A 25,412-nucleotide genomic window follows, 5' to 3' on the forward strand; every position below is an offset into this window, starting at 1 on the left:
CAGTTCTAAATTTGACTTTTAGCTAGTATTTAAAAAAATATGGCTTATGTATGAAGTCAGAGATAGAATATCTCAGTACATAAGAGAACCACTGCAAAGGGCTATTGTATTTTGCTTTTATTACTATTGTTTATTTTGCCTTTTACACAGCAAGGCCTTTCAAAATTTAGAATATTCAGGGTCACATTTAAATTTTCTTATGTAACTATTATAGAGACAAATTATTGCAGTATTTTTATCTGCTACTAGTAGTATATATTAGTAAATCTTAAGGATAAAAGCCTAGAATTAAGTACTTTTTGGTGAGTAGTACTCATTTTAACAGGTGCACATTTTAAAAGGAGCACACAGTAGTAGCTGAAATATATTTTGGACATTGTTTGCCCTGTTTGGTAAAGGAGGTCAGTATTTTGGCCCAGGCCCCCACAGTTCACAGTGATCAGGAGTTTCCCGACCATTACATACAGGTGAAACAGTAACATTTCAAAGTATTGTTGCTTTTTGGCAAGTGAGTGTTTTCTCCTGTCTCTTTAAACTTTGTTGTTTTGGTAATGGTGTGATAATCGAAGTTTATCTCATTTTAAAATAGTTCTTTAGTGTATTCTTGAAGATACCTAAGATGTTTAATGGTCCCATTCACTCTAGCACTGTTACCACAGCATTCAGCCATATAAAGAGAAACATTGTATGAGCTAGTGTGAAAACTGCAACCAAAAGTTTATTTACACAATTCTACTAAATTATGATAGTCTTACTACTTTTGTCGTAGATAATCATCAGTTAAGTGAAAAAGTCGAATAATAGCTGTAACACTGAATGTTGATTCTGTGAAACATGTAAAGCTATATAAAACAAAGACTTTAAAGAGAGTAGTACAGAGAGTAGTACAGGCTTTTTTTTTTTTAAAGAGAGTAGTACAGGCTTTTTTTTTTTTTATAGAGCAAATGTTGTAGTCATTTTTGTAAAAAACTAAAACTCGATGTATTCAAATTAATGCCTTTGCTGGTAAGTGTCTTGTAGATACCTGGAAGAGTCTGTGCCTATGTTGAATGTTTTGCTGCTCTTGGTCCAGATGGACTTGTAGGAGCCAGCCACATTCATCCTGTGGATGCTCACCCTTAGTTACACTTGGGAAGACCAAGTCCTCAAGCATTGCTTTATTTGTCTACAGCTATCAGAGCTTGGTTCCTAGATATTTGGCTTATTTTTTTGTGCAGCTTTTTTTTTTTTTTTTTTTTTTTGAGTTGACTTAGGCAATGCTTTCCTTCCCTTCCTGTACTAAGTGGACTTGATTCAAGTTGAGGAACTGGAATGATTGATGTAGTGGTTTCTTAACTACCCTGAAGACAGCTTTTTTAATGACTGTAATATTCAGTTCCCACAGCTGAACACTGAGATTCATTCATATCGTCTCCAGCTCGAGAATTGCCTAGGAGATGCTCAAGTTCAGCTTTCTGGACTAAGCTTTCTAGGCACATAAGCTGAGTTTGGTCTGTCCTTGCTGACCTCTATCTTCAGAAGAGGCTCACCTTTCATGAGCCTGTCATTCCTTCCCCATTGTTTGTTTTGAAAACTTCTTAAAGATTTCTCTTTAGAGAGCAATGTGAACAGTTCATTAGGTTATCCATATGAGTGGTATCATTCATGCTGTGTCAGATGTAGCCACACCATTCTGAGTGGACGGTGCATAACCTCAAGGGTTTGCTGCTAGTAACACCACTTTGCTTTTCTTTCACAGAACTACTGCACAGCCAAAACATTGTACATATCTGATTCAGACAAGAGAAAACACTTCATGTTGTCTGTAAAGATGTTCTATGGCAACAGTGATGACATTGGCGTGTTCCTCAGCAAGCGGATAAAAGTCATCTCCAAACCTTCCAAAAAGAAGCAGTCATTGAAAAATGCTGACTGTATGTATGCTCAAGTTTCCTTATTTGTTCCCAGTTATCACATTACATTAATGAGACAAACTTTTTAAAACCTAAATTCATTGTTTTTGTTTTTTGGCCTTACTGTGTTTTACATTTAAGTATAAATAAGTAGTGTTGGGTGTTGGTGACGCGCACCTTTAATCCCAGCACTCAGGAGGCAGAGGCAGGTGGATCTCTGTGAGTTCGAGGCCAGCCTGGTCTCCAGAGCGAGTGCCAGGATAGGCTCCAAAGCTACACAAAGAAACCCTGTCTCGAAAAACAAAAAAAAATAGTGTCTGGCTTAATGAAGTGATTCATTCTCAGTTCGTGTTCTGAGAATCTGTTACTTCATTTCATTAGGATTACTTTAGAGTGGTTTCTTACTGTTCCAGGGAAATGGAGGGAATTTTCTCCTTTTGTCTCATTGACTGGGAGGGAAGATAAATGTTAAGCACCTGATGCTGTGGGCCAGTGATAATAAATGTCCTACAGTGCCCAAGGTAGTTCCCATTCCAAAAAAATCTATCCTTCCAGAATGGCGGAAGTACCCGTTTCCAAAAACATCATAGTATGCTCTGGAAAGCCAGGTAAGACACTAAACCAAATGTCTAAAGGTCTCTGCAGCAGGAGCTGCTGTCTCATGGCAGATTGTTAAACTACCAAGGCTGTCTGGGTACTGTCTGTGAGTTTACATTTCAGCACATTTGAAATTGGTTGACTGACTTGTATGTTTTTTGTTGTATAAACTTTTAAGTTTATGTAAAAGGAAGAAAGTAGCATCATGCAACAATCTCCCCAACCTCAGTAATTTTACTAACTCTGTTTTGTGGTGGGTCATTAACAGCACCTCTTCCCTTTCTAACTGCTGGAATATTTGTAAATCTCCAACATCCTAATCTTTCAACTAACATTTCTGTAGTACTGACTCTTAATGCATGGCTTTTTTTTTTTTTTTTTTTTTTTTTTTTAGCACCAGACCTCACAAAGTTGACAGTCTTTTAATGTCATTTAATATTCCATGAGTAGATTAGTCATAGTGACTCGGCAATCTTTTTTTATATACAGTTTGTTGTTGTTATATTTTGTTCCATTTATAGTTAGCTTGTTCAAACATAGAATTAAGTAGGCCCATAAATTTTAATCTGTGATAGTTTTTCTATTCTCTCCTTACCTCCTTTAATTACTTATTGAAGAAACTGGGTCATTTTGAATCCTATGGAATTTTTATACTCTGGATTTGATTCGTCCCTTGTTTCTTTGCCTTAGGTTTTCTATGGCCTGATGATTAAAGACTTAAAATTAGCTGGTCATTCTCACTGGCTTAGAAATCGTAGAATATCTGGTTACCCCCTCCTTTTTGCCACATTAATACTGTAATAAGTTCAGCAGTTTGTTTAATTTCCTCCTAAGGCTCCTGAGAAACCTGTAAACTAGTGGTTTAGTGGCCTTTACTTCATCGAGGTACACACAGTACTGATTTTCCAATTCTTTTATATAACTTCCACATACTTAGTCTTTATTCCTATCAGTTATTTAATATGGAAAATTCCGTACCACTGAAGCAAACAGAATTACATAATAATGGAAATCCTAACTTCAATAGTGACTTAATTTCAGGCCAGTCTTATTTCATCATAATTCATTCTTCTAGTTCAGTCTGCTTTCCTACTTATTTGTAGTTTGATATAATCTCAGACATTTGCTTCCTATAGCTACAACAGATAGAATTTCTTATTTTTTAATAGTATAATACCATGATCATAAGAAAATAGCATGCAAAGCAAGCATAAGGAGAGATGCTTCTAATGTTCTGTCAGTGTTCAAATTTTGAATGGTCTAAAATAATTGAATTTTTAACCAAGTGAGTCAAAATTGAAATTCACTGGATGTTACAATATACAGACAACATTGCCATCTACATGGGTATTCTTAATCTATGTTCCCATGCAGTTTACCTGAGGCATTAGGAATTTATGCATTCAGATTTGTTAAGTTCATTCTTTTGGTGTGGTTCAATGTATGTTCTATAAATTGGTAATGTTTAGAAGAAACAGCTGCCACAGTGAACAATGGAAAGACAGACTTCATTTAGTACTCTTTCAGGAGAAGAGACTTTAGTATAGAGTCATGTTCACTTTCAATATAACAAAGGCAAGTTCCAGTTTTCAGCCAAGGAGGAAAATGAGGGGCCTAATGGATGGAAAAAAATCAATCAATCACTCAATCAAGGACAAGGGAGTTTTTGCTAAAGCAACTTTATAGGAGTCCTGATATGACAGCCGGAGTGATTCCTGTATCAAGGGAAGGGTGTGACTGATTTGCTAAAAACCAGACTTAGAAGGTTGTGCTGGGGCCCAGGTGAAAACTGATAGAAAGGAATGCTGGGAGGAGGACCTCTGAAGTTTGTTCAGGAGGACAGTTTGTCATGGTCATATTTAAGCTTGTTCTTTCTTTGTTTTGGTAAGTCCTCATTGATGGCCATATGCTCTTGTGTACCAGGTCATATCTGGCATCTTGTCTGGTATTCAGGCAGTTTCCAGTTCAGATTTCAGAGGGCTGAGGTTTTAGTTTGGGGCGGGTATATTTTTTTAACTTCTGAATATTTTGTTAAGTTGATGTGCCTTTTACATCTAAAGTACATCTTTATTTTTAAATTTTACAAATTATAAAACAGGTATTGTTTTTCAGCCAGGCGTTGGTGGCGCACGCCTGGTCTACAGAGCAAGTGCCAGGATAGGCTCCAAAGCTACACAGAGAAAACCCTGTCTCGAAAAACAAAAAACCAAAAACAAACAGGTATTTGGGAGATTGCAGAATTCCCTAAAATCATAATGCAGTGGGACTGCCTGTAGAGACCTTTCAACATGTATTTTATAGGGTTTTAATGAAAGTACCTAGAAGCGCTCCTGTGCTCATACAGAAGTGTGTTTGTTGCTTAGTAGGACCACAGTGTATAGAGTGTTTCACCATTGGCCTTTTCATTCAGTAATATTCCAGGAATTTATGTAGACATAGTTGAAATACATGAATGTTACTATAATCAATTTAATCAAGTGTCTACCAATAGACATTTGTTTTTAAAATAATTTTCCAACTAATAATTGTCACAACATTAAGTGCATTGTGTAACGCTTTCTGAGTGAGAAGTTGACAGCTGACTGAAGGGTACAACATGGTTCTTTCCATTACTTGTTTTTTTTTTACTTCTGCTTTTTGTAAAGCCCATACTAAATTAAAAATGAAATTAATTAAAAAGAAATGAAAGTAGGCAGCAGTGATGTCTAAACACAGTACTCAGGAGGCAGAGGCAGGTAGATCTCCGAGTCTGAGGTTAGCCTGGTCTACAGAGCAAGTTCCAGGACAAGACAGGGCTATGGGAGAAACCCTGTCTTGAAAAATCAAACAAAACAAAGAACTGAAACTAGTTTTAAAAAACAAACAACAACAAAAAAAACAACCCAATTTTTGAAAATCTTTTATGTCATTATCTTGATAATATTGAGAAGAAATAGACCTTGTTTTCTTTTTCCTTTTCTTTCTTTCTTTTTTTTTTTTTTTTTTTTTTTTTTGCTATCCCTTGTCTTAGAAGGCTAAATTATTTGCCACCAGAATCTGTTCATTATTTGTATTATTGTAAAAATACTCATAATTTGCCAAGCAGAAATCCTTTGTTTTGTTAACCTCTGCCTCAGTCATATAAATAGGAATCCTCTTGTCATTGCAGTGTGCATTGCCTCAGGAACAAAGGTGGCTTTGTTTAATCGACTTCGATCCCAGACAGTTAGTACCAGATACCTGCATGTAGAAGGAGGAAATTTCCATGCGAGTTCACAACAATGGGGAGCATTTTATATTCATCTCTGTGAGTATAAAAATACACATTTGATATTTTCAGTATGAAAATAATATATTCTCTTTAGGGGGATAAAATGTATGAATATAGTCATTTTGTTGTGTCTTAAACATATACTAAATTTTAAAAGATAGCAATTTTGTCTATTTTGCACCCACTATAGTGGATGACGATGAATCAGAAGGAGAGGAATTCACAGTTCGAGATGGTTACATCCACTATGGACAGACTGTCAAACTTGTGTGCTCAGTTACTGGCATGGCACTCCCAAGATTGGTAAGACCTGGTTATATGAGATAGAAACAAACTAGGAGAGATAGAAAAGTGTAGTTCAGTTTTTATACTTTTAGATGTGAAAATGTAATGTCCCAATTATCCCCTATTAGCCGTTGCCTCAATTCGTAAGTGCCCTTAAAGAATTAGTCTGCTGTGAGTGCATTGCTGAGGTCAGTCTCTTATGCCATTTTAAATGAATTTGGTGTTGGTTCCCTTTTTGATTGTGTGTCTGTTATTTTTTTCTTGAATGTTGCAGATATACTGTATTCCTTTGTGTGTGTTACCTGCTGTATCTGAATGTAGGACCAAGTTTTCAAAAGCCTAGATACATACATATAATTTTTATTAGGCTACTTGACTGAAACATTTGTTTAAAATTTGGTAGAGTTTAATTTCTTGCTTTGGGAACAATGCACAGGATTGGGGCATTTTTGTTCATTAGATCATAAAACTATAAAGACACTCTTTTCCCTGTAAGTTGAAAAAAAAAAAATCCCAAAATTCTGCTTTCCAGAACTGTAAGTTTAAGATGCATATTAAATATCTTAAGTGGAAATGTTGACTAGTTGTGACATATGCAATGGCACTATGAAAGGTCTGTTAGAGCAGGCATGGCTCTAGGAAAAATGTCTGAATCAGGTGCTTCAGAGGCTGTGAAGCCCTGTGGAGGAGAAATGCATGAGGGTCACCTTTCTGGAGGCTCTTGGTGGCCTTGGTGAATAGTTAACAAAGGAAACTTTGAGACAGAAGGTTATAGGGCAGTGGTTCTGAATCTGTGTGTTGTGGCCTCTTTGGGGGTTGCATATCAGATATTTACATTATAATTTGTAACAGTTTCAGAATTACAGTTATGAAGTAGCCATGAATTTTATGGTTAGAGGGCACCACAATGTGAGGAAAGGGTCTCAGCATTAGGGAGTTTGAGGACCACTGTTATGGAGGCTTCAGGAGACTGGACTGTGAGAACGATGTCTGTCTTTCTCAAGTAGCACTGAGAAACAGGCTTAGGGAGAGGGAAGGAAAGGCATGCTGAAGGAAAAGGCTTACAGTATTTATAAGTATTTATAATGTGTTTGTATGCTCTTGGGAACAAGCAGCAGTTTCTCTCCATGGAACTTAGTGACTACCTGTTGTGCCTTGTATCATTTAAAGTTTGCTAGCATTGTCTTTAATGTACACACATGGGTTCTCTAGAATGCCTAGATTGGTGGTTCTCAACCTGTGTGTTTCCACCCCCAGGGATCCTTGAGTGGCTTTGTCATAGGGGGTCACCTAAGACCATCAGAAAACACAGTATTTACATTATGATTCATAGAAAAATAGCAAAATGACAGTTATCAACTAGCAGTGAAAATAATTTTATGGTTTTGGGGGTCAGGTCATCACAATTCGAGGAACTGTGTTAAAGGGTCACAGAATTGGGAAAGTTGAGAAGCACTGATATAGTAGCTTACTGTAGATGTTTCCTTGAGGTATTAAATTTATATATTATTGAAAAGATCACTAGAACCTTACAGTGAAAATCCTTGTATCTATTAGCAGCATTCACAGCACCAGTGTGGTACAAGTGTAGAATGCTGGGCCCCAAGTGTGTTAGGCATTTTTAGTCAAGAACTCCAGACAATTTATGTATATATTAATGTTTAAAAAGCACTAATCTATATTTTTGGTTGTGAGCCTAGCCTTTAACGGCTGAGCCATCTCAAAAAGCACTAATCTAAACAATGAATGAACGCTTTCCTTATTTCTTAATGTATTCTTTGAAGGGGTGATTTCCACATTTAATAAACATATGTTTATAAAATTTATGACTTTTTATTCCTAACCTTATTGCTTAATAATGTCTAATACGTAGGTATAAGGCTAGTGACTGATACATCATCATGTAGTGTATTCTATGGCCTATGACAGTGTATAAAATAAAAACTGCATGTGGATGACTTACTTTTTTAAATTGTTGGAATACAGATAATTAGGAAAGTTGATAAGCAGACAGCATTACTGGATGCAGACGACCCTGTATCACAACTCCACAAATGTGCATTTTACCTTAAGGATACAGAAAGAATGTACTTGTGCCTTTCTCAAGAAAGAATAATCCAATTTCAGGTATGTTATAAAATGATTGGTGAAATCCAAGCTATGCAAATAGGGCTAGGGTGCTGCTTTGTGACAAATACCTGCCCAGCACTATATTCAACCCCAGTAGTGCAGATCAGTAATGACTGGATGAAATGTGCTGAAAAACTATTGAATTAACAGTTTACAGAGACATCCTTCTTACTGGTTGTCAATTATATCCACATACAAGAAGCTGGGTTCATATGTTTATCTTAGGTTATTGGTCCTTAACACACACACTACTCTCACACATACCTGTGAACTTCTAAATAACTTAAAACTAAGAGAACATTTTTAGAGAAGAGTTTTTACGGCAAGTTCAGGATTCTTAATCTGGCATTCAGAGAACCTCAGAATATCTTAATAGTAGAACACTGGTCTTCAGTGGCTCCTCCAAAATGTTGTATAGAAACATACACACTGTGCATTCAGCAAAAGGGTTCAAATCTTCATCTGCTTTACAGTGGGGCCACCCATTAGTAACACTGACAAGATTTAAGTGCTAATATTCAATTACATTTACTCACAGACTTTCAAGAGGACACTTAGGACATGAATTGATGATATAGGATAGCTGCAGTTTCATGCTGAACTCTGCTTTGCACCACTGTTGCAGAGGCATGGCTCTATACCACACTAATGGGAATACTGGGTCCCAGGTCAGGGTTTGGGACTGTGAAACAAAGTTCACAGACTTTGTTTCTTCCTCCTGGGAGTGCCATAGTTCTCTCTTTCTTTGTGAGTCCACTTGCATTTTGTGTCACAGGTACTGATCTGTTAATGAAATTATATAATAATAAGCTGCATGCCTTTAATCTCAGCACTTGGGAGGGAGAAGCAGGTGGATCTCTGAGTTCGAGGCCACCCTCATCTACAGAGAGAGTTCTAGGACAGCAAGGACTACACAGTGAAACCCTGTCTTACAAAACAAAACAAAAAAGAAATTATATAGTAATGGGACACTCTTGAGTGATTGCTAAGAGGTGGACTCATTACTTAATGTATCACTGAAGTGTTGATATTCAAACAAAAACTGCTGCCTGTGCGGCTTCATGTTAACATTCTACATGTAGGGATTAAGTGTATTAGGATGTTCCCAGATTTTATTTTTCTAAATTTTCTCCTAGTTAACTCAAGTCTGTGAATGTTACTTGGTAATTCTCTTATACTGTTATGTATATAAAACTCAGTATATGAACATTTGTTTTTCTTAAGGCCACTCCATGTCCGAAAGAACCAAATAAAGAAATGATAAATGATGGAGCTTCCTGGACAATCATTAGCACAGATAAGGCAGAGTATACATTCTATGAGGGAATGGGCCCTGTCCTTGCTCCAGTCACTCCTGTGCCTGTCGTAGAAAGTCTTCAGGTGAGACCACTTAGTCACAAGGTGGCTTTAGCCTTTACTGCTGTTCTTATCTATAACCTGCCATAAACTTATTTCGCTGTGGTACTGATTTTTCTGTAAGTGTTATGATTTTGGGGTCTCACTGCATATACTATTGATAGGAAATAAAATAGAAGCAACATGATTATATGGAAGAAAGTTTAAATGACAGTGAATGTTATCTTGAAATAGCATTAGCTAGAACAGAAATGTTCTATAAATCTTAACTTACATTAACCTTCATGAAAATGAAAGCAAGTATAACCCAAGCTGTGTTCTTTAGTGGAGAGTGAAAAACTGTCTCAATATTGTGGTTTCTCTGAATTGCAGTTGAATGGCGGCGGGGATGTAGCGATGCTTGAACTTACAGGACAGAATTTTACTCCAAATTTACGAGTGTGGTTTGGGGATGTAGAAGCCGAAACAATGTACAGGTACTGATTGATAGAAGCTGTTCTATCACCCAGGGGAGGGGAGGGTGTAGTTGATGTAGAACTGTGCCTTGCTTTGAAAATGCTTCTAAATGGTGTGTGTTTCTTCTCAGATGTGGAGAGAGCATGCTCTGTGTGGTCCCAGACATTTCTGCATTCCGAGAAGGTTGGAGATGGGTCCGGCAGCCAGTCCAGGTTCCAGTAACTTTGGTCCGTAATGACGGAATCATTTATTCCACCAGCCTTACCTTTACCTACACACCAGAACCAGGGCCGAGGCCACACTGCAGCGCAGCAGGAGCAATCCTCAGAGCCAACTCAAGCCAAGTGCCCACCAACGAATCAAACACAAACAGCGAGGGAAGTTACACAAATGCCAGCACAAATTCAACCAGTGTCACATCGTCCACAGCAACCGTGGTGTCCTAACTACCGTCTTTTTGCTAGGACTTAAACTGACTTGAATGCAGCAAAAAGTTGACAAAAAAAGAAAAGAAAAAAAAAGGCAAGGATAAAATGAACAATCTTTTGTGGTTTCTTGGGAAAACTTTTCATACCAGGTGATCAATTCAGAACCCCATTATTACCTGCAAGTGCTGATGTGATGTGCAGAAGCCACAGTAAAACGAAAAACATCCAAATGTACAAACCGTTGGAAATCAAGGTTTTCAGCTCTCTCTCTCTCTCTCTCTCTCTCTCTCTCTCTCTCTCTCTCTCTGTCTCTCTCATACACACACACCCCTTTTTGGTTGGTTTTTGTTTGGTATTGATTAAATGGTCAAGAAGTAGATATGTGGCTGGAGTACAGGTTAAGCTAGAAGACACAAACTAACATAGTTTGTATGGACCAAGGGACTTGCATAAGCTTTAGTAAAAGGTACATTTTCACCATGCCTTTTTTGTATCACAGTATGTAGTACACCTTGTTACCAGTAGGTTGCACTCTCCACCCCTCTGAGCTTTGGCTCTAAAGTACATTCAGGTTCAAGCCTGACCATGTTTGTTCAATCTGAGTACCAAACACTTCCAGGTTCTTTTGGTCTAAGGCTGGAACTTTTTTTAAGCTGAAGTCTTATGACTTTTTCATAAGTTGGAATTATTTTGATTTCAGCAAGTCAAATTTTGTAAAGGCCTGCATATTTTTTTTAAGATTATATGAAGTCTGTGCAAAAGCTTTAAAAAATGCCTCTGCCTTGCCTGCAATACATGCAATGTATGTTAATTTAGTCTATTCTCAGATACTGTTAGTAGTTATTTCTGTTTTCTTTTTTTAAAATGTATTTATAGTGGTAATCCAAGAGATTCTAACATTTACGTGGAGTTCAGTGTGGCCATTTAGTCATTTCTGAGTTAATGGCACAGAACATCACCATTTGAAGGTTTGCGCCTCTTTGCCTGTTCGTCAGTTTGTCTGTGTTCCAGGGTTTGTTCAGGTTTCCTTCCTCCCCCAAATCTTGTACATAACTTGTATTATGTGTAAGTTAAACATTTTATCTTTAACTTGGAATGTTCCCAGTGATTACATTTAACAGGGTGTTTCCCACCTTGTTGGCAAATGACAAAAAAAAAAAAAAAAAAAAAAAAAAATATCATGAAAATATTTGCTGCCAAGATGGTGCCCTTAGGGTAAAATGAGGAAAGTCTCTGCAAGAAAGATGATCTATTGTATTTCATTTTCCTTTTTTAGCCTAGGCCAGAACATCATTATAATTCTAAATATAAGATCACAAGATGGCTTTTTTTTTTTTTAGATGATAACTAAGTAAAATAGCCAGAAGACAGTACATTAGAAACAGATAGTTGTAAGTTTATAAAAATACAAATGTAACTTATATTTTCATTTCCCCTTTTGCCCTTTGTCTGTTTTTCCCCAGTAGAAATGTTCTGTCCAATTTTTTTTTTCTTTTCTCTTAAACTTTGGTTGCACTCGGGCTTGTGTGTCAGCCTTGTGTGCTAATATTGCCAGTTGTATTTTGTTTCCATTCCTGCACTTTGGTAATGCCTTGTTCAGTTTCTTGGGAATTGCAGCAGACTCATTGGGCTACATTTAGTACAGGAAGTACATGTGTGATGTTAAAGGACACAGTCTAGTGATGGCATCCTCCTTTGTAGAGTAAAAACTACCTCTAGATTGTGGTAAGCTTTTACTGTCCCTTAAAACAGGAGCCACAAGTACCTTCTGATGCAAACTGTAATTTCTACTGCATTTTCGATGTCTTTCTGGCTCCCTGAACTTCTGAAAGTTTTCATGTAGACTTGTTAAAAATCCTTTTGTCAGAAGCATTGTTTCCCATCTTTGCTGCTTTGTCTTGTCACTCACCATTTCCTGGAGACTGTGCCACTGTAAAAGCTACTCTGAACATCTATCTGTAAACTGTCTCCTCCTCGGTTTTTCAAGGGGGAGGCCATCTGTAAAATGTGTGCTGGTTAAATGTGTGCTGTGGCTTTCTCTTACTGCCAGCCTTCTTAATCACACAGGCTGCGCTGTACTAGATGTTGTAGCCATTTCTCTTCAGATCTGATGCAGACGGTCTCCTTCCCCGCCTCATACCTTCATTCTGCTTCAGTGATCAAGGGCAGAGCTCACTGTGGCCTTACCTATCTTTGCAGTAACTGTTCTCGGTTTCCTTCAGACCTGCTTCTTCCCAAGCACCACTCCTCAGTTGCCGTGGAAGCAGGACACTGCAGTCTGTTCAGAGCCTGAGCCGTCTCAGCGTCTGTGCTTTCCCAGGTCACAGGTCTCCTCTTCCTAGATTTGGGATTTAGTTAAATCATTAAGTTAACCGAGAACAGATGAGATGCTTTTGAAGAACAAACTATTCCTTACCCAGCTTTGTAGCTTAAAGTAACTGTTCAAGTTCATGGCTTTATTAAAATGAACTTTGACTTTTTTTTAATGTTTATATCTTATTTCGGTTCTTTTGTTTATTTTAATAAGAATTGAAGTAACTAGACTATAAGTCGTTTTCCTTTTTCTTTTTTTTTTCTTTTTTTTTTCTTTTTTTTTTCTTTTTTTTACAAAGTCCAAGAATGTAACAATAAAGGCATCTTTCCTATGGTTCTATGCCAGAGTCCTACCACAGAATAGAATGAACTGATATGTCTGTTTACCATGTTATTGATAGTTCTTTTGTCAGCTGCTTTTATTAAAAGTCCTTTTTGTGGATTTGTAAATCATTTTCAATACATGATGTAATGTATAGGAGTCTTGTCCCCCATTTACTCGGAATGTTTCCTCCCAGATGATGCTGTTACAGATTCTAGGCGTTTACTCTCAAGAAGATTTCTTAGAACTGATTTCTTCAGTTGCAGTGTGTGGGTTTGTGTTTCCATTCCTTTTAGAATGAGTCTGCACAGCTTCTCAAAACATGTCTAGATGTAGAACCTGAGCCCCAGCATGGTTTTTAGCCGCTTAAATTTGTCAAGATTTGGAAGGCAGGTCAAAAACTGAAAATGCGGGATGCCCTTTACATGATTGCAGAGCCGAATACTAGTGGGATTTTGAACTCGCTGCTAACCGCTCTTAAACTGTGGCAACTTCCTCATGTACAATTAACCAGTGGACTCATCTGTCACTCTTACTGCCATCATCTTTTACAGTTTTGTATCATAATTTTTTGTATGGCGCTTGGGTCGAATCCAGGGCCTCAAGCGTATTTGGTAAGGCTTTTTGTTTGTTTGTTTGTTTTTTTCCATGAGAAAAGGATCTCACCCATGTAGCCCCTCAGACCATTCTTGAGCTTTCCTGCCTTAGCCTCCAGGTGCTGGGATGCCAGGTATGGCGGAATGCCACCACTGCTTTTGCCTTTAGAGAAACTGGTCTATCTGTCCAACCACAGAGAAATTCCAATGTGATTTTTATTAACACAACTAGTTATTTAATCAGAAAATCTGTTGGGGGGGGGCATTCCTATTTGAAAGAAAATGCTATTTGATTATTAACCAAGTTAATGGACATTGTTTTCCAAAGCAGCTGTGTTTCTGGTGAGTACTGAACAAACGTGTGATTTTCTGTGTCACTTGATTTATTTTTCAAGCACTGTAACTTGGGATGGATGGTTAGAAACAATAATATATTAGGGTTTCTACTTAACCCGTTCAGGACTGAGCTGTATCACCTATTAATTTCTCCCTGTGTCGTGATAAATGTTTGCCAGCATTCAGTACTGTGTCAGTCCCAATGTAGGTTTATGTAAAAGCTCAGTTAGTTTATTTCTTGTACCTTACAGCATGCTCTACACTTCAGTCCTCAAGGGGTTACTTTACAAACTGTGCGCCTGTAAGGGTTATTAGCAATAAGATAGAAAATTGAGCAAGTTTATACCATAATTTTGTAGAAAAAAGAATCTGCTCAATTCCATATTTCATCCATGAAAAAATCTGCAATACGGGCAGTTTCTAGGAATAAATAAAAAGGAAATGTAAACCATTGTAAATGTCTTCTGTGGGATGTGCCTGATGCATGTATCATCGTCTTTGATTTCAGAACTCTTCATAAAGATCAAATTAAATTCCATATTACAGTTTGTGGACTTAAAATCTTACCTTGTCTTTTAGATGACATTGAAGTAATAATTATGCTAAATTAGTTTCCTTTTCAGTATTAAAAAATGATTTTTCTTTCTTGTGTTTGGGAGTTACTACTCAAAGGGCACATCTCCCAAGCCAACCCCAACAAAAATGGAGACTGCTTTCTAGCAATGGCTTGTTTTCTAGTACAGAGTTGTCATTTGGTATAGAATACCAACAAAACATAACACCAGTTTATTTATGCCTTTAGGAGGCTCCCCAAAATGGGGCTGAGCATACTTAATGTAATATTGAGACAAATATAAAGGAAAAAAAATCACACCATTTCTGATCTCAGGTTTAGTGCTTCCCTGACCTGACCTTCAAAAAAGGAGCTGTAAGAACTTTGATAGGAAGAATCTTAAGAAACAATTTAGTTGAAATTTGCTTCGTGGAGTCTATAAAGATTGAGACTTTCAGTGGATTGTTTAATTTATAATTTATAATAACAAGCTTGTAGTCCATACTATATGTGATCTTTTCCTGGGCAGTCTTAAAAACAATTGATTTTAATACATTGTGTCTTTGGCTGTTGATCCCTAAATGGTCACTGATTACAACAGTACAGAAGGCAAGATATGTTACATTGCACATAAAATAATATGAGTGGTCATAGAGGGAAATCTCAAATAAATAAATAAATAAATAAATAAATAAATAAATAAATAAATAACGTACACAGACTCTTTGGTTAGGAGTAGGGTCACTGACATTCCTGAAGAAAGAATATTGAGTCCAGTCTAAGGTGCTGCTATGTCTGTGGATGTAGGAAACATGGTGAATCTTAACCAAAAACTGCAGCTAAGCCATGACACAAGAGGAAGTTGTGCCAGTAACATGCATATTAAATGCAGCTGTTGGAATTAGTGTTGATTTTGGGGAAGTGACAATTGAAATTCGACACTTACTGCAAATGTGAGTGGGAGGTAGGTGAGCATTGAGTGAGGTCTTTCTGGTACACACACACACACACACACACACACACTAAAAAAAAAAAAAAAAAAAAACAGGGAGGCTGTGACCAGGTTGTTACAATGGCCTCTCGAACTGGTTTCCTCCATCATAGATTCTCAGTATGGTATGTAGATATTTCAATGGTATAATGAAGTTTGGGGAAATAATTGGAGCTTTGGGGACAGTTGGACAATTGCAGTTGAGAGATGGATGCCCTACTCTTGGTATTTATTGTCCTGAGAACAGCGGGTGTGCAGGTGGCTGATAGATCCCAAAGGCACAAATGGTGTGATCCTTGGGAAGGGTTTCAGAGAAAGGGTAAGGGAAAGAATGTGTAGCCATTTATCTTTTTTTTTTTAATTAATGTTTTGTTTGGGGGGGTCTCATAGAGCCCAGATTAGTCTCCTGTACCTTGTCGTTGAGGATGGGCTTAAACTCCTGGCCCTTGTGCCACGTGTAAGATTACTAGCATGTGCTCCATGCCTGGCCTCCCAGGATTAAGACTTATCTTCTAGTAACCAGGAGGTTAGACTTTGTTAGGACAAGACTGGGATCTTTAAATGTTCTGTAACATTCCACACCTAGAGCTCAATTAGAGTGCAGTCATCTGGAGAGGACTCTAAAGTACTGCTGCTGTGACAGAGTCCCATAGACTGTCAGTGATAGAAGATTGTTCTCAGTGGTTTTGGAAGTTGGAAACTCAAGATCAAGGAGCCAGAACAGTTGGTGGGATTCTGGCTTTCAGATAGCTAGTTTTACTGTGCTCTTACACCAGAGAGAGAACAGTTGTAGGCTCCACCTCATAGGGTAGTTTCTTCCTGAAGACTCTTGCCCCAGATACATATGTTGAGCTGTTTAAATGACAAATTATCTGTCTGCTGCTGCTATTTGTTTCCTGTATTTTAAATAGTAGTTGAGGTTTCTCATGGTACATTAAGATGATGTATGAACGGGTACTAAAGGGACAAACAGCGAGCTGGCTTTAGGGAGAAGAGTGGAGATAGAGTTCAGTAGTAAACTCCTTCCTAGTGTGCTTGATACCTGGCATACACTAGTACAACAGGAGAAAACAGTGGCAGGGCAGGTCACATTCATTACCACTTGTAAACTGGGAAGTTACTTTCCCAACCAACTTGAGCCAGAATACTTGCTTATTTTAGAGAGGAGACTGGCTGGGGAGTTTTCTCAAGGTCAGATTTAAGTTAGCTGGGGTATCACATTTACATAAAGATCTTCCAGAGACACCCTCCTAAATATCACACTAGATTTTCCCCACCGTAATTGTCAGAGCTAGGAACCTAGGGGGTGACCCCAGATGGTATTGTGGCGAGTTGTGTCTTTATGGAGCTAACTGTTCTGTTTCAATCTTCACATGTCACCAGTGAGGAAAACTGGCGTAGAGAAATTGAATTGTGCTCCTGTTACGGAAGATTCAAAACTGCCTTGTGAACAATAAGTACTGCTCACTTTTGGTGTCTGGCCTCTGTTACTGTTCTTAACCCCCTGTACAAGTCTTACACATAAAAGCATGTGGCACACACTAGGGAGTGGTCCTGGACATCTCAGCACATCTCTGTCCTCTGGTGGTATAGCAGGTCTTTGTCACAAAACAGGTATGAACTGGAGGTAGGTGTTCCATATTACTGGGACTTATGTTGGCTTTAGGAAGACCAGGACTCAGTGTCAGACTCTGAAATAACATCATCTTTGTGCTCAAGAAAAACAAAACCCTACCAGTCTGCCATTACTTATTTTCTACCATTCATCTAGCATATGGATTTGAGTTTAGTTACTCTCAGCTAAGTTTTGTCTTGTGGAGATGAAGGGCAATCTAGTTGAGAGAACACACTGGCTTCTGCTCTGGCTATTGGGTTTAAGATTCTGTTTGTGTTCCAGGGTAGTGTGACTCTAGAGTGCAGGGCAAATGTCTGCTGGTTTGGTTTTTTTTTTTTTTTTTTTTTTTTTTTTTTTTTTGTGTGTGTGTGTGTGTGTGTGTGTGTGTTTTCTCTCAAAAGAATGAGAATTGATTTTGCATGTGATACTGCAGATTTTTGAAAAATGCCAAGATCACTTGAAATTACCTTGTAAAGATAGGGTGACTTCTTGGGATTCACCAGTCAGGTGAAAAAAATGGGTCCAGTGAGCTTCCAGGGGCTGACTAGTTTCTTTCAGAGGCTAGGGTTTCCATTTGGTGGAGGGAGAATGCTGAGGTTGCTAGGTAAGACACTGCTTCATGCTCAAGTTCCTGTGAACCAGTGGAAAGGAAGCCCAAGTCTAAAGGCTTGTGGTGAAACTGCCCATGCCTTCCAGCTCTCTCCACAAATGTTACTTCTACAGGGCAGTCCCTTTGCCGCTCTGGCATGCAGCTGGTAGATCAGTGACTAAGTAGGAACAAACTGGGACTCAGAAAGAAATGTCACAGGAAGAATGAAAGACAATGGAGAGTCATCCAAGTTCCAACTTCTGTCCAAGGCTCTGCATTGTTCCTTGGGAGGGTTTTACTGTGAGATTACATGGGAAGAATCGTGGTCTTTGCCACCTACATGGCATCAATGGCTGTTTGTAGACCTGGTGTATTTCTAAGCAATACCATAGCCAGGCCCTTCACATCCAGCCAGCTGTACGGCAGATCCCTGCCTGACAGAGGTGCTTGTCTCCTGGAGAAACAGGAGGCATTTCTAGTGGGAAAAGGTAGCACATAAATGAACTGTTGCAGTCACCAACAGAGTATAAAGGAGAAAAAGAAAAGGTTACAGTTTGAGTCCTGCATTTCCTGGCCAAAGAAGACTACTCTAGCATGTGTAGAGGAGTCCACAGGAGGGGACAACTAACTGCAGATTCTCAGCAATGAAAAACCTAGTGGTCTTAGGCAGAAACAGGATTGATTGATAGAACAAAGGAAAGCCTTCACTGTCTAGTAGTTTTAAATATCATTTTCCAAATCACTTCAAACTTGCTAACAGTCAGTTTGGAATTAAGTTTCTCTTTATACCAGAGAAGGCCTCATGTCTAATCACAACTTAGTCCATCTCCAGGGCTATGAATGTTGCCTGTCTAAAACTGCCAATTCTCATGCATGACCAGAGTTAGGTGACCACGTGTCAAGCTGCCTACAGCTGTTTAGCATCCAAATTGAAAGTACCCAGAAGTTAGAGGGAGCTTTTAAAATCTTTGGCTTGAAAGCAAAACACCATCATCATTGTAATTGGGTTCCTTTGTCATGAGAGCAGTTTTTAGTAGAGTATAATTAGAAAAAAAAGAATCCTAATGAACAGTGTATGTGGTAGGATAACATTGGCTGAGCCAGTGTGCTAGAGAGGGATACTATTGCTATGAAAAGACACTATGACCCAAGAAATCAACTTGAGGAAACAGCTTATTTTCCTTCCCTGAGGTGTTTTCTTAATTGAGGTTTCTTTTCTCTCAGATGACTTTAGCTTGTGTCACGTTGACATAGAAGTAGCCAGAACAGAATGACTGTCTGTCTGCTGCGGGGTAGGGTAGGGTTGGGATGGGGGCTGTACAGATTCTGCTTGCAGCCTGGTGCTTGAAAACCATGTGTGTTCCTCGCCTCACAGAAGTAACTGGACATCTAGATGACAACCTTCTCAGAGTGGATATGTAGATGCTTGGTGAACTGAAAAGAGTCCTAGAGATAGGTGGTGAAGGGGTTGAGGGAAGAGAACTAAATTGAAAAATACAGAAACATACACATATCCACATCACTGCATGTCTTAGAAGCCTGCTCTGAGCATGAAAGGAGCCAAGGGGTCTTTGGGAGCACAATGTTGACCTTTTTCATTATGTGGTTTGAACACTGACTTCTCACTCACTATGGACCACCAGTGAGAAAGATAGCCACAGGTGCTGATGTTGGAGCACGGAGCACCTGAACTGCTGCTTTTGTAACTTTTCCTTTTTAACATTTGTAATAAAGGTATTTTTAGAGACTGAGACATATTAAGGTATGTGTACTTTATGCTTTTGTAGTAGCTGGTGGCAGGGGTGGGGTGGGGTGGGGGTGTTGCAAGCCCCTGATGTGATAGTAACTTGTTACAGAATCAAATTGATGTATTGTGGCTTGCCTGGCAAATCACTGTGACACTTCCCCACCACTCCTAGGTCCTAGGAACCTTCGCACCTGGCTTCTTTATTTTCTGGCTACATTCTCAGCCTTTCCACTTTAATAGCCCACACAACCCTTTTTCCCTCTGCTCCCCTACAACACTGCCCCCAGGACTACCCCTCTCTGCTTAACCTACCGAAGTGCTGTACATAAAGGAGCAACTCCCAAATTCATGGGTCCTGCCCGGGTGCCAACATTTCTGGAGCGTTCCTCAATAAGACTGCAATAGGTGGTAAAAGGTGGCAATGAACTGCTCTGGAGACGATTTTAGAGGACAGCGTCTACTTTATTATACATGAACAGCCACTTACATAGTGGAAGCCTATCAACTGGGATTGGTTAGCAGTTTGCCTTGGATTGGACAGTGAATAACTAGCTCAAACCACCAGGAGCTTTGTGGAAGAAGCAATAAAAGGAGACATGGAGAGTGCAGGCTCATCATCAGGCCTGCTAAGGACTACTCACTACTTCAGAATTCAGTGTTCTGACAAAATACCTGACATCAACATCTTAAAAGAACAAAGACTTACTTGGTTCATGGTTATTTCTGTCCATTGTCCTTGGCTGTGTTGATTTGATGCTCATGTTGAAGCTCCATGGCAGTGTGAGTATGAAGGAAGAGGCTTGTTTACTGTGGCAAATTGGACAGAAGCAGAGAGAAGGGAATGCCTCTGCTTAGCTGCCTGCACTCCCTTTTACTCAGGACTCCCAGCCTGTGGGATGGTGCTATCCACATTCAGGAAGTCCTACACACCCACCCCTGCCTGAAACAGCCTCAGACAACCCAGAGATTCCCATTGCCAACTACGGGTTTATTCCAAGTTGACATCAGTCCTTGCTATCTCACAAGTTCTCCTACAGGCCTTTCACCCTCTTCCCATATTGACTGCTCTCTAGGCACATGGACTCTGATGTCTTCCATTGGACTCACCAAACAAGCTCTCATTTGGGACCTCTGTGTCTGTTGTGTCTGAAACACTTCTGTGATATTCTCAAGTCTGTGTTACACCGTCTCTGGGCACCTGAAAAAATGACATTTCTACATCCTTCTGTCTCTGCCTGTACCCTTGACCTGATTTCTCAGCATTTGCTTTGCCTGGCCTTATCTGTATTTACTTGGGTTGTTTATTTCTCTCTTACAATCAGCCTTTTGGGACTGGAGACATCATATTGTTCCTCATGTCTCCAAACTCCAGTAAATGGCACATGGCAGATGTCCCATAAATATCACACCAACATCATGGACACATGTTTCCAGGATGGGAGGGCTCATCAGATGTGATAACCCATTTTGCTTTATTTCTTAATAAAGAAACTTACCCTGTAGTGCTTCAGTGACAGAAACATATTTGTGTCACCAATCACTCAAGCTCAAGAAGACAGAACAGACAGGGATATAAATACTGGAAGTGAAGAGATTCTTGTCTGTCAGCATTGGAACCCATGCTGGTTGTACAAATGAGGATGTCTGATTAAGTGAAAGCAGCAAGCAGGGGTTCTCATAACTGAAGGGATAGCTAGCTTAACTCTAGTGACCTCATTCTTTCCTGGGTAATTTCCAGTTACTGCATGAAAAGAAGTAGGGTTTGTGGGTGTTTTGAGAGAAGCCAGTCTGTTTTGGACAGGGCTTTCTAGAGCAACAGAACTTACGAATATACATAATAAGAATTTATTAGGTTGACTTACACAGGGCCTGGGTGGTCCAACAATGGACTGTCTGTGCACTGGAGAGTCAGAGAATTCAGTGGCTGCTCCATTTAGGAGCCTAGCTACCTCACTTGTCCTAATCTGGTGCTGAAGGCCTGGAGCATTTCTAGAAATGGAAAACTTGGGTGACTGGTGACAGTGGAGGATGGCAGGTTTGGTGAAATTAGGCAGACAGCACCCATGTTGGGCAGGTCACATTCACCTGTAACTCAAGGGGTCAGACATCTCAGCCTCCAAGAGCACCTGCACACATGTGCACAGACACATCAATAATAAAATTTTTCTTTAAAAGAAAATTTACTGTTTTAAGTATGAATTTTTTGTCGACATGTACATATGTGTATCATGCATGTGCCTGGTGCTTGTGACGTTCAGAAGAGGGCATCAGATCTGGAACTAAAGTTGCAGATGGGCCTTCATGTTAAAATTTTACTATTTAGTAAACATAGAAAATTTAGTGTAGTAATGGAGATGCTTGCTTATTTTTACTTAAGTTATTAAATATCTGAATACTTGGTACTGTAGGATGCAGAGCGTCATCAAGACTTTTCAGGCCTGACTGATGTTTTGATATGATCGTCAATGTTGAGAACATTGCTTTACATAAATACATAGTACAAATAACAGAAGCATTTCAGAAAGCATTGGAAATTGTGTCCCAGGCCAAAGCCAAAAGTTACTTAATGATTTCTATGAAATTCAAGCCAGCAGCTCGAACAGCAATTTTTTAAACACTTTACATGTAGGTATGTATGTGTGTGGGGGGGGGGGGGTCGTGTCATAGCCACATCACAAGTGTGCAGGAATTGATTTTTTTCCCTTCCATCAAGTAGACTCCAGGGATTAAACTCAGGTTATTGGATTTGGTGGCAAGTGCCTTTGCCTTCAGAGCCATCTTTTGGGCCCTACAACTAACAATGTTTAAAATCAAGCATTCTAACCTAATACAATTCCAAGTGACACTTCCATGTTGAGGAATGGTGATAGAAAAATATTGGGCTTTTATTCCCCACAATTAAATGTTAAAATGACCAGAAAGCTTTATACATACAGTAAAAACACTGCAATGTCTAGTGTACAATGGTCTTTGGTCTGAGGCAGTGTTTCACACAGAGTTTATTGTATTCACGTGATATTGATAACATGCACAGAGCTAAGTTTGCATGTTGCATGTTCAGGAACACAGCTGCTGAAGCAACACAGAAACACCCAGATTAGTTACACGTTTAATTTTGAATTAAGTTTTGCTTGTGGCACAGTCAGAAACCTTTTACTGTTGCCAAATTTTTCACAACTCCCACATTCAGTTATATGACCCCATATTGAACTGCCACCCACAGTTAAGTGACTGCCCTCTAGACCCTGTATGTGTGTCCCCATTCATCTGTCACAGTAACAAATGGCAGCCCTATTTGCCTATGCCCTTGTTCCCATTCCTTTGCTTCCTTTTCCTCATAGTTAAGACAATTTTTGTTTAAGTCATCAATCAAAGTCCACATTATGATGAGTTTGTTCCACTGTTAATTGTCTGTAGTACAGAAGACTAATTTAAACACTGAAAACATCAGAATAAAATTAAGGGGATACTTTTTTAAAAAAGATATTGGGGTAGGCACAAGCATGCTAGAATAATAACAAAAGTCTCTTTGCTTTTGCATTGGAAAAAAAATTAGGACACCAACAGGAGAGAAACTAGCCCCAAGGACCAACAGATGGGACTATAGCAAAATAAAAGGTTTCTGCTGGATAGTGATGGTACACACCTTTAGTCCCAGCACTCAGGAGGCAGAGGCAGGCAATCTCTTGAGTTTGAAGTCAGCCTGGTCAACAGAGCCAGTTCTAGGACTGCCAGGGCTTCGCAGAGAAGCCCTGTCTCTCAAAACATACATACAAACAAACAAAGGTTTCTGCACGGCAAAGGAAACAATCGGCAGAGCAGATAGCCCACAAAAGGGAGAGAATCTTAACCGGCTACACTCGAGACCAGACTAATGCCTAGAGTTTACAAAGAATTGCAGAAATTAAATACCAAGGGAATAAAATGGCCAACAAATGGGGAAATGAACTGAATACACAGTATGCAAAAATGGAAAGACAAATGGCCAGTGACTCACTTAAAAAGTATTGAACATCCTAGGTCATCGGGGATACAAATGGAACCTACTTTGAGATTACTACTTCACCCCAGTCAGAATGGCTGCCATCAACAAATCTGAAAACAAATGGTGGAGAGGATGTAGACAGAAAGGAATTCTACTCACTGTGCATGGGGTACAAACTAATACAGCCATTATGGACATCAATTTGAAAATTTCTCAAAAAAAAAAATTAGAACTAGAGCTAACATATGACCTAGCTATTTTACTCCTCGTCGTGTGTCCAGGGAACTCCATACCCTAGAATAGAGATATTTGCACCTCATGTTTATTGCTGCTTTATTCATTATAGCAAAGAATTGGAATTAATTTCACTGCCCATCAACAAATGGGTGAATGAATAATGAAACTTGTATATCTATAAAATTTATATTAAGTGATACAAGTATATATATGTTTGAAGAAAATGCATGGACTTAGAATGTATAAGGTTGCCCTTTCCGCCAACCGATCCGCAACGAGGTGAGTGACCCCCTGCTCTTACCCAAATTCCATCCAAAGCGTAATTCACCCAGATCTCCCTGGGCTTGTGCCTGCTTGGAGTAGACATGCCAGGCAGGGAGGAGCTCCCTGAATCTGGGAACAGGCCACTCTACATTCCCATCCCACCCCCAAACCTGACCCCTACGGATGCCTAACTCCTTCAGAGTGAGGAGACTACCAGGGAGGCAAGACCATCCAGAGCTGCACACATTGAATTCCTGGCCCCCACACATCACTGGGTAACAAGAGGAGATAGAGAGACCCCTCCTGCACTCACTGGAAGAAGATACGGGAAGAAGACAGAATAAGAACTCACTCAACAACAGAAATACCAATATGACACCACCAGAATCTAGGGACTCCACCCCAGCAAGATCTGAAAAGCCCAACACAGTGCATGAAGAAGAGATGGACTTCAAAAGTTATCTCAGCAAGATGATAGAGACCTTTAAAGAGGAAACAAGAAAATCCCTTAAAGAAATAGAAGAAAACAAAAGCAAAAAATTACACGAAATGGAGGAAAAGACAAACCAAAAATTTCAAGAAATAAACAAATCTCTTAAAGAATCTAAAGAAACCCAAGAAAAAACATCCAAACAAGTGAAGGAAGCTCTTTAAACAGTTCAAAGCATAAAAGCTCAAATAGACACAATAAAGAAAACACAGAATGAGGCGATGCTGGGAATGGAAAGGCTGGATAAATGATCAGGAACTAAAGATGTGAGTATAACCAATAGAATTCAAGAGATGGAAGAGAGAATCTCAGCTATTGAAGACTCGCTAGAGGATATACATTCATCAACCAAAGAAAACCTCAAGTCCAACAAATCCCTAACACAAAATATCCAGGATATATGGGACACCGTAAAAAGACCAAACCTAAGAATAATAGGTGTAGAAGAAGGTGAAGAAACACTGCTCAAAGGTACAGAAAACATATTCAACAAAATCATAGAAGAAAACTTCCCCAACCTACAGAAGGATATGCCTATGAAAGTACAAGAAGCTTACAGGACACCAAACAGACTGGACCACAAAAAGAAGTCCCCCCCCAACACATAATAATCAAAACACCAAATCTACAGAATAAAGAGAAAATATTAAGAGCAGCAAAGGAAAAAGGCCAAGTAACATATAAAGGCAAACCAATCAGAATCACACCCGACTTCTCAATGGAAACTCTGGAAGCCAGAAGGTCTTGGATAGATACCCTACAAGCACTAAAGGAGCATAGATGTCAACCCAGACTATTGTACCCAGCAAAACTTTCAATCACTATAGATGGAGAAAACAAGATATTCCATGACAAAAACAGATTTAAACAATACATATCCACAAATCCAGCACTACAGAAGGTTCTGGAAGGAAAATCCAACCCAACGAACATAACTACACTCACAAAAACACAGGCAATAGATAATCTAATTTTACCAA

The 25,412-nt window shown here is 39.1% G+C and overlaps 1 protein-coding gene across 5 annotated transcripts in view; it reads left to right on the top strand.

Moving 5' to 3' along the window:
- Rbpj (recombination signal binding protein for immunoglobulin kappa J region) overlaps positions 1-15,533 on the top strand; it is an 83,722-nt gene extending 68,189 nt beyond the window's left edge. For 4 of the 5 annotated variants that reach the window (XM_027386947.2, XM_027386946.2, XM_027386948.2 and 1 more), the window contains 7 exons: positions 1,739-1,913; positions 5,638-5,775; positions 5,930-6,042; positions 8,011-8,151; positions 9,379-9,534; positions 9,883-9,986; positions 10,097-10,412. In XM_027386947.2, coding sequence (XP_027242748.1) covers positions 1,739-1,913; positions 5,638-5,775; positions 5,930-6,042; positions 8,011-8,151; positions 9,379-9,534; positions 9,883-9,986; positions 10,097-10,412 — 1,143 coding nt within the window. Of the gene's footprint in view, positions 1-1,738; positions 1,914-5,637; positions 5,776-5,929; positions 6,043-8,010; positions 8,152-9,378; positions 9,535-9,882; positions 9,987-10,096 lie in introns of all 5 variants that reach the window. The other variant, XM_027386945.2, reaches the window with a different exon arrangement.
- The last annotated feature ends 9,879 nt before the right edge of the window (positions 15,534-25,412 follow it).

The sequence above is a fragment of the Cricetulus griseus genome (genome assembly GCF_003668045.3).
Source record: "Cricetulus griseus strain 17A/GY chromosome 1 unlocalized genomic scaffold, alternate assembly CriGri-PICRH-1.0 chr1_1, whole genome shotgun sequence".
Lineage (NCBI taxonomy): Eukaryota > Metazoa > Chordata > Mammalia > Rodentia > Cricetidae > Cricetulus > Cricetulus griseus.